A 10,000-nucleotide genomic window follows, 5' to 3' on the forward strand; every position below is an offset into this window, starting at 1 on the left:
GATGATGAATACAGGTTATGGCTGCACTCCCCTTCACCTCCTATTATTTACGTACGTTCTTTTATTCATTTGATATTATTCAACCAGTCACCTCGGGGTCTAACTGTGGGAGAAACACCGTGTTATTACCTTTGTTCAACAAAGCCCACCGTCCACTCACGCGCTCAGTCATCAGCACAACACACAGGTCAAGTCAAACAATGGCTTTGTGGCGGCGGTTTGGGTTGAATAAATGCCACGTGTTTCTCCTCTTTTGTTCAACAATATTGTTTGAAAGAATAGTAGGGCTATATGTGTGTGTGTGTTTTCTCATGTGAGAGTGAATATATTTCAGTCTGTTTGGTAGCATTAGACAGAGGGCAGATTGTGGTCAACTCCATTTATTCAGGCCCGATGCATGTGTGTGTGTGTGTGTGTGTTAATGTGAGGTTGAGCTTTTTACTGTGGTTGTTGGCTTTATGTGTGTGTGTGTGTGTGTGAGCCTTGTGTGCTGATAGATGCTGTTGTAACGCCATAGAAATGAATGAAGGCCATAACCCACACATGCATTACCATATTCATACAGCTCGCAGAATAGATTGCTTTGGTGTGTGCATGCGTGTGTGTGTGTGGGCGGGAATTACTCATGTTGTGGGGACCTAAATCTGTTTATACAGTCACGTTATGGCGACGCGTCTTCCTTATGGGGACAAATCCCCGTGTGACATAAATCATTACATTTTGAGGGGAAATTGTGTCTTAAGGGCAGAGAACGATTAAGGTTGTGGTCGTGGTTAATGTAAGAGTAAATCCCCAGGTCTCCGGGAAAAAAGATGTACGTCAGTGTTCGGAGTCACGGAAACACGACTCCGTGTGTGTGGATTTCTGGTGAGTGCGACTTATTTTGAGGAGTCATTTTGAAAATGGCAAACGCTCTTTCTCATGCCTCTGCTCGCTCTCTTCCACACACACACGAATATAGTATGTCCTCGAGGCATATATATAAAGCTCTATCTAGGCTAAAGCCTATTCTCATAAAATGCGTTCGGAGAAAAGAAGTAACCATCAAGTTGGCCGTGTGCTGAAATTGAACATCAGCACAAACCACTGGCCCAAATGGCAGGCACTCTCTCTTTTCGTTCTCATCTGGTTCCTTCACCTTCTTTCCCTCTTTTCTGTTTGTTTGTTTCTCCTCTTCTTTCGCTCTATTCTTTTCCCTCTCACCCAGGGTGTAAATTGCCCTGCAGTGGTGATAGACTTGTGTGTGTGTGTGTGTGTGTGTGTGTGTGTGTGTGTGTGTCACGCTTGTGTGCCTTTCTTTTCGGTGTGTGTCTGACTTCATTCCTCGTTTTTTTTTTTTTCTCTCTTTTTCTTTCCTGCATGCATGTGTGTGTTTGCACCTGTTTGTGAATGTCGGGATCATTACCTTGTGCTTGTGTGTGTGTGTGTGTGTGTGTGTGTGTGTGTGGGTCAGGTCAAGCTATTATTATGGCAGCAGCTGTAGTGGTATTGCAGGGGATTGTGGGAGGTGTGCAGACAGGCTGGGGGCTCTGAAGGGCTTTATGTTTGAGTGACAGGCCTGAACTAAAAAAAATGCTGCATCCTGCACAAACTGCATAAGTCCCAGTCCTCCAGCTATTAAATAGAATAAAATAAACGCGCTCACTATTGTCAGTGTCACTCTTAAACTACATTCATGTAATTTAATGTGCAGTCTGTGGGGAAAACTCCAACTTATGCAGGATATTAGAAAAAAAAAAAAAACGCTTCTCAGACAAAATACTGATTCAACCTTTGGGCGGTTTATGGAAGCATGTACGTCGTGTTTTCTAGTGTCTCTTGAGGTCATTTTTTCCTGGAAGTTCAGCACTTCTTCTCCTGCAACACACGTCTAATTCTGTGTTGGGTATTCTGCTTTCATTGTGTGGTTATTTATTTCCTGGGTCTTTGTAATCACACTTGGTTGATTAAATGGAGCATGAAATAAATTGAACTTTGTAAGGACACAAAAAACAAAACAGATCCGTGCGAGCGGCATCTCAGCGGAGACAGTTTTGACAAAATAAAGAGACAAGACGGGATAAAATAAGAAGAAAATAGGTGGTTTGGTGGAGTTGCTTAAATAATCCCATCAACACCTTAACCCGGAATCAGAAAGGATGAACATTGTGTTGTCACTGAAGCAAACATGCAGTCAGAGAGCTACAAAAACTCTTTTAAAAACATCTATTTCCCAAGAAATCCAATGCAGTGTCCAACCACATCCTCCAGTAAATACAATACAGGAGTAAAACATCCACTTATTCCCCAAACTGTTTAGCCAACTTCAGGGGAGAATCCGATACCTCCATGTTCCCAGTAACTTCCTGCAGCTCCTCCCGGGGCATCTCCAGACGCTCTCAGATCAGCCGGGGGATGTAATCCCTCCAGCGAGTCCTGGGTCGGCCCCGAGGCCTCCACCCAGCCGGCTGCAGCTGGTAGACCAGACACAGAGCTGTCCGGGAGGCATCACTCTTCATCTGAGTGTGAGGAAGCAGCAGGTTTACTTCCCCGCAGATTTCCAAACTTTTCACCCAATGTTAGATTGTAAGTCCAGCTGTCCTGTAGAGATCAGCTGCTTGTATTCACACATCTTTCTGTCGTTACCTGAAGATAATGGCTGCAGATGAGGGTTGGATGACTGATGAATGGAGAGCTTCACCTCTCGACTTCACAACAGAAGCTGCACCAAATGTCTCGTTATTACTTTTCCCATCAGTCGCAAACAAAATCCCAAAATACTCTCCCCCAATTGTATTACCATATGTAATGAAAAAACCAAATCGTCTGCTTGACCGCTTTTGATATTGACACATCTTTTATCAAGCACAGCATGAAAAAACTTAACACGTCGTCCCATCAGAAGTATAAAATTAAGCACCACAGACAGCAAAATTTCAGAAAAGCAGGTCAGAGCTGAACGCTTTAGTTAGATACTGTAGCTTCACTACATCTGCTCATAGTAAATAAAAACTAGGGCTGGGACAACAAAAATAACGCGCTAAAAAAATATGTCGCTATCCAGGACTGCTAGCGCTAACAGCTCCGGCGGTTTCTGTGCTCGCTGCTTTGCATTCAGGTGGTACCGTCAGCTCGATGTGCTTCGGTGGGATGTGAATTCTTTTTTGCACAAGTTGCACAAAACCAAGCTCTGGTCAAGGCTTCCATCAGGCAGGTTTTTAAAATGAAACTTTCCCTCCATCAGACCAAGCGATGCACTCTCATCGGATTCCTCCGTGTTTGTTGTTGTTAGCGTAGCGCTGATGTATCGTGTGCATCATGTGATCGGTGGACCAGGAAATCAGGCGCTGACAAACGTTCCATGTTGTCTGGATGCAAACTGCGTTATTGTTGTTGTAATTAATTAATTGTAATTAACGCTTTAAAGTACATTAGGGGTGGGACTTTAACGCCTTATTTCTGCATTAATTAACACATTAAAGTCCCACCCCTAATATAAACTTATCTTTAGTTTGCCTCCTACTGTGCAGCTCTTTCTCACTAATTAAAACCCTTTGTCAGTTTACATGAGTGACATTAGAAACATAAGAAAGATGACGCAGTGTAAAGTTCCCGTCCATCACCCACAGACCCAGCATCGGTATCTCCCTGCTGGTTCAACATCTCCACCTTCATAGAACACACAGAAAATCATCACCTCACAGGGTTTGACATTTCAAAAAAGGTTTGCAGCAAGAAATGGACATAAAACTTTGACAGTAACTTTGGTAAAGACTTCCAGGGCTTCGGCTGCGATCACATTAACCCATTCACTGCCGTCTTTGCTGTTAAAGCTCCTCTGCCAACAAAGCTTGAGGTATTATATCCAAATAAACCTGGAGTTTTTCCCTCCTGGAACTTACCGTCAAACAATATCTACCTCAAAAAAAAGTCGTACAGTTCCAGTCAAAACAAGTCAGAATGAGTCGCAGGGTTTTTTTTTTTTTTTGCTTAAAACTCAACTATTTGAAGCAATTTTGCATCATCAGAAACAAGATAATTGCTCTGATATGACAAATGAATGTGCTGCCTTTTAAATCACATCAAAATACAGTTTTTCCACATTCACATATTTGTTCTTGAACAAAATCATATCAGCCAAAGGAAAAGAAAAGAAATGACAGCCTACTATTTGTGACTCAGGTTTTTTTTGTGTGTGTGTTTTTGTGTGTGTGTGTCTAAATGTATTTGTGTTTTTTTGCCTAAAACTCTCTTGCTCTTTTCCAAACTCTGAAACTTTGCCATTTATCCAGGGTTATTTTCATTCTGCCGTTTGGGAGCATCCGTATGCAGATAGAGCTGACGGGAATGATATATCTGCCCATGCTAACACCTCGCCCACACATTTAATATGTCTACAGACGCAGGCAGCTGCACTCCGCTGTACACACACACACTTACACTCTCGGCTTATATATCCACACACACACACACACAAACCCACTCGTGCTCTCACACTCGCGGATTAACACACATGCACAGGCACGTGTAGAGGCGAAGATGAATGAATTATCGGGAGTTTGCTTTGGTTGTGACTCGCAGCTACATATGGCCCCATTGTTCTAATGTGTCGGAGTGTGTACGAGTGTGTGTGTGTGTGTGTGTGTGACCTGTGTTCAACATGGTCTAAAACTAAAGGCATTAGTCCACTAGACCAAACTAATGTGATTTTCTATTAATGCGATGCCCTGGGTGCATCCTGTGTTGAACGGACTGCACTCACACCTTCACTTTGTGTCAGCTCATTAATTTACAACCACCGAGTCAACGCCGGGGCTATTTATTACTCACTTTTTCTTTTTATTTATTTGTTTTTTTTATGCACATGTTTCCGTTACCATTCAGACTTGTTATTCTGCTTCTCGTACACATGCAAACCCACACACATTGTGCTAAAACACACACACACACGGGGAGCTTTTATGACTGTAGTCTGAGTATCTGTCAACCTTGTCAGTGATTAAGTGTCTGCCGTTAAATATGCTGTGTGTGTGTGTGTGTGTGTGTGTGTGTGTGTGTGTGTGTGCATTTCGTGTGTGACGTGGATGAGTACTAATTTGCAAGGCTGAAGCAGTGATTGTGTGTGTCGTAAATTAGCTTGTGTCGTGTGTGTGTGCAGCGACGGTAAATCTCTCCTGCCACCGTATGACTTAATGCATATTGCTAAATCTATAAATGTAACCAATTAAGCGCGCGGCCGTAAATTCGAACCGCGAGCAGATGAAGTCTCTAAATCTTCGGCGGCGACTTACCTCCACTCAAATCGCACCTGACACGTTTTACAGCGCGCTTAAAACGTGTTTACATTGACTTACGGCGGTTGTCGTGGTAACCGTCCGCACCCTGCATCAAAAGTCTGAAAGGCACCAAGTCAGTCAACAGTGGCTTAGTTCCATCAAAATGAGCCAAACAGCACAAAACAGGGATCCAGAGATGAGCTTTCCTAAATGGAAGGCAGGTATTTTTCACGTTAGCAGTTTCAGCTAAAACAGATTTATGCTGGAAGCAAGTTGTGCTTGTTTGCAAATAGTCAGAATTAGTCTAACTAGTCTGCTAGCATCATTGCCGTTTTAACTTGTTTGTTTCAACACAATAAATGTAAAAAGTATGTTAACAGTGAAAGGAAACTGATGTTTGTGCTGTTTTAAGCAAAAGTACAAACGGGCATGTAAGCTGTTTATGTGCAACTAATGTGTAAATATATTTAATTTTATACAGATGGACATAGAAAAGTTGTACACGCGTCCAAAAGAATGTTAAATATTTGTTGGAATCACTTCCTAAAACCATTTCTGATAGGTTTGTTCTTAAGTGGTTATCTTACAGGGCTTTTTTTTTTGTAATTTTAAATATTAACATTTTATTGGGCTTATTGTTTTACATATTGTGTTAGTAGCAGTCGTAGTAGTAGTACTAGTAGTAGTAGTAAAAGTAGTAGAAGTAGTAGTACTGGTAGTAGTAGTAGTAGCAGTATTGTAGTATTCGATCTAGTGACTTTTGTAGGGCACTGTATACCCATGCTGTCAGTAAAATAGACTTATGACATATTTTAACTGCTGAAACATGTTGATGTGAATGAACCTTACCTTAAAAACAGTCTCAACAAAATTAGTATTATTTTTTTATTATTCTGACCATATTGTTCGATTTTTCTTCGGCATGACATAACATTAGACTAAACAAAATAATACTTTACTATCCTTTCTAGCCGACCTCTTTCATATCTGAGCAAACGCCAAAATGACGTTTGAACAGAAATTTGGTCTGAAGTTATTTTATTTCTTCTACTTTCAGGCCTTTATTTTGACAGAGAGAGCAGAGAGGAGGAGAGAAGGACATGAAATATGGAGGGAAATCCAGAATTCAAACCAGAGATCTGCTTTGCTGAAGTGGTTTTTATTAATATAGACTGCTAATGGCAAACATGTGCCACAGCAGCTAATAGGGGCAAAAAGTTAATGAGGTAGTCGGGAATATTGTGGAGATTAGTATTCGCATTGCTAAATATTCGAATTTATTTGAAGAAGAAAAAATAAAGTTCAACATTCTTTAGGCTTTTTTTCTTTACACACTTTTAGGACAGTCCCTTACTACAGCTTCTATTTACCGTCACTAATGAGGTTTAATGTAGTAACACCAGTCAGGCTTCATGGTGGACAATCTGGCATAAACTCTAAATATCTGCACTTTAAAGTTTTCAGCCTATTTGTTTACATTCTGTCAAATCTGTAATACAAGACCTCCTGCTGCTGCGTCGGCTCTAAACACAATCACCTGCATTATGGCGACACCAAAGACAACCTCAGAGTTTCTGGGCTGAGATGGAAAGTTAACCGAGTTCTGCTCTTTTGTGTGATTTCTTGGACTTTATTCTCGGTGGAGTCTGAGATCTTGTGGGTTCGTGACTCAAAGCCGGAACCAGACGACTGATGCGGGATCTAAAGAGATGGAGCACAAGCTCATAGTGAACACTGTAATGTGACGGGCGTTACTGGACTCCACGTCGTGTTTCTGATCAAGACATTCGTGGTAATCAATCGAACAGCAGGAAAAAAAAAAGACAATATTACAGCAAAAAAATAAAAACTGACCGGCTTCATATTCAGACGACACACCAGCTCCTGCCGGCGCTGCATAATGAGCAGGAGGAGAACAATAACAATGAGGAGGACTTCTGAGGCAGATTCAGAGGCTTTATTGCTGCAGGGGGGAGGCTGTGATTCAGAGGGAAGGCCTCGTGGCGAGTGCCTGGAGGGTGACAGTTAAAAGAGAGCACATCTATCTGAGAGCACGAGGAGGAAAAAAAAAGGAGCCGGAGGAAGAGGAAGAAGATAGAGAGGAGGAGGAAGAGGATGTGGAGGGGGGAGGAAGTCCATTTGGGAAAGCTCCTTGTCATTTTCCACGCTGACCTCAACGTCTCGCCGGCTCTTACTTGTCTTCCATCTACAACTTGTTTTCTGTTCTTTCCGGCTGACCTGGTCTCACCCCGACATCCCCGCAGCACATTTCCTCTCACTTCTCCTCCCTTTTCATTTGCTCCTGACCTCCTCCTCCTCCTTCTTTATTACTCCGAATCTCTATTGTCACGTCTCTCTGCTATTATTACTCTTGTTTGGCTCTCTTGTACTTTTAAGAAATCGACCGTATAGGGAAACGCAGTGTAGGAATAACAGAGCAGGCAAACATTTGGTTGTAAGAATTAAATCAAAACAAGGAAGATGCTTTGGTTCAATTCCAACTCCTACGTGTTCCTTTAGATTTCTGACTCTGGTTCTGCAGCGAACACATGTAGAAAGTAAAACATTTTCTCTGTGTAGCTCTTTTAATCTGTTCGTCTGTTGCCACCCCTGCCCCGGAACAAACAAACCTTACAGACACCTTTAAAATGTATATTCAGACTTTTATTGCCTTGAAGGTAAAGGAAAATATTTCCAAATAAAACAAGATAAAACAATCTTCCCGTCACTCACGCCGTCTCTCTCTCACATCCTCCTCCTATCTTTCTCCCTGTCAGGCATTTTCATACCCCATAAAAACTTGTTTTAGATCTTATATAAAGTCTCCTGAAGCCCTTTTGATGACTGATCATGTTTCCCTTTAAAAGCTATTTGAGTTTCTAATCTCGTTTCTGTCAACGTTTCTCTCTTTTGCCGTTCAGAGCCGAGCTGTGTTTAAAGTCTGTCCGATGTAAATGCTGCACATCTATCATCAGATTCTTACCTTTTCCTCTCTTTCTGTTCTCCTCACAGTGGACGGATGCATAGACTGGTCAGTGGATCTGAAGGAGTACCACGTTCTGGCCGGTGAGCCCGTCCGGGTCAAATGTGCCTTGTTCTACAGCTACATAAGAACCAACTACACCATGGCCACCAACGCCAAGCTGCGCCTCATCTGGTACAAGAACAAAGGAGATGCAGAGGTAAGATTTATTGATGTAGTCTCACTATTGCATCTCCACAGCGTTAAAGAATGGTCTGACTGCACCTCATCATCATTCTGCTGTGGGGGGGAAATGCTCTGGTTTGTTTGTGGGTGGTGCTGAGCCCAGGATGTAGTGCTGGTGCCCCGGCAAGTAGCACAGGGAGTCGAGCACTTTTATTAACCCTATTCAGGATTCTTGGGGTCTTTTGGACCCCAAGTTATACGGTTTAGGTGACAGATATTGGATTTTTTTTTTTTTGTTATTTTTGAAGATTTTTTTCATATAAAAAGAGGGACATTGGTCATGCATTTGGAACCAAAAATACATCAACTTATTAAAAAAAATATTTAACACAGTATAAAAGTCTGTAATGAATACCAGCAAATATTTTGCACATATTCTTTCTTGGGGTCTAATAGACCCCGAAAGACCTTCTACGTATGGCAGCATGGAAGTCCTGAATAGGGTGAAAACAGCTACTTCACTGAAAAACCGAACACGGCTGATGTCCTGCATGATCCAAATGTTTGACAAAACAAAGGTTGCAGCTCAGAGGTTGCTGTTCTTGCTGATTTTTCAAATGGTAACACACGAAAAGACAAAGGATGGAAAAGACACATGAAATGCTCGATGAAGAAGGCATGAAATCTACATTCAGTGAGTCAGAGTTCAGTTGATGAGGATGCAAGGAAGGAAGAAAAGAAGGAAGGAAACAGATAAATAAATAGATAAATGAATAAATAAATAAACAAATAAATAAATAAGAACATTAGTGAATGCAGACTGACAAAAACAACCAAAAAAAAAAAAAAGTAAAATATATATTTATTCTTATTGGGCATATAAACTACCAAAATTTAGGACAAACACATTTTTAAAAAACAAACAAAAAAAACTTTATTGACAACTTTATTACATTCTAAGGCCTGCTTCACTGAATTTGCAAACGTCCATGTGACATAACTGTAAGTCCACAATACTCTGCTGCGCTGACCCCTCCATCAGTGTACAACCTAGAAATTGTCGATGCAAAGATTTTACTAAAAGGGCAACATTGTGCAGGTTCCACAGTGGAGTGCATGCAGAGGATACGTAGATATCTATATACTGTACATGTATGCTGTCCTGCAAGTTGACACCAAGTGGACTGAAGAAAACTAACACATCAGTGGAGTCTGCAGCCGTAAGGATGGATAATCAAATCTTAAACCATAAACCAGCCACATTTAATGAAACTGAAGAGTCCTGATCCAGGACTTTGACATTCAGTGACAATGATGTGACGCTGGCCATCACAGGGAACCAAGCGGTGTCTGTCACTGCAGTTCAAATAATTTGTTTTGGAAGGAATGTTGAAAATGACAGTTGATGATAGGCGTCCTAAGTTATTCTACAGGCAGTAGTGTATCAGAATAAAGATTGTATTTTTACAAATTTAAAGACGGTGCAGCGTTTCTTCTACTCTCACCAGCTGGAGTGCTGCTCTGCCACAGCAGTGCTGCCCCTGGTGGTGACTTCTGGTATATTCCCTGTTGTGTTTTTCTTTAGTTTTTTCTGTGT

The 10,000-nt window shown here is 41.6% G+C and overlaps 1 protein-coding gene across 1 annotated transcript in view; it reads left to right on the forward strand.

Moving 5' to 3' along the window:
• The window catches only part of il1rapl2 (interleukin 1 receptor accessory protein-like 2), a 487,645-nt gene that overhangs the window by 240,071 nt on the left and 237,574 nt on the right, over window positions 1-10,000 (forward strand). Inside the window, exon 2 of the mRNA XM_008282278.1 lies at window positions 8,268-8,437. Within this exon, the coding sequence (XP_008280500.1) occupies window positions 8,268-8,437 (170 nt within the window). The remainder of the gene's footprint in view (window positions 1-8,267; window positions 8,438-10,000) is intronic.

This window comes from Stegastes partitus, unplaced genomic scaffold (genome assembly GCF_000690725.1).
Source record: "Stegastes partitus isolate 25-593 unplaced genomic scaffold, Stegastes_partitus-1.0.2 Scaffold265, whole genome shotgun sequence".
Classification (NCBI taxonomy): Eukaryota; Metazoa; Chordata; class Actinopteri; family Pomacentridae; genus Stegastes; species Stegastes partitus.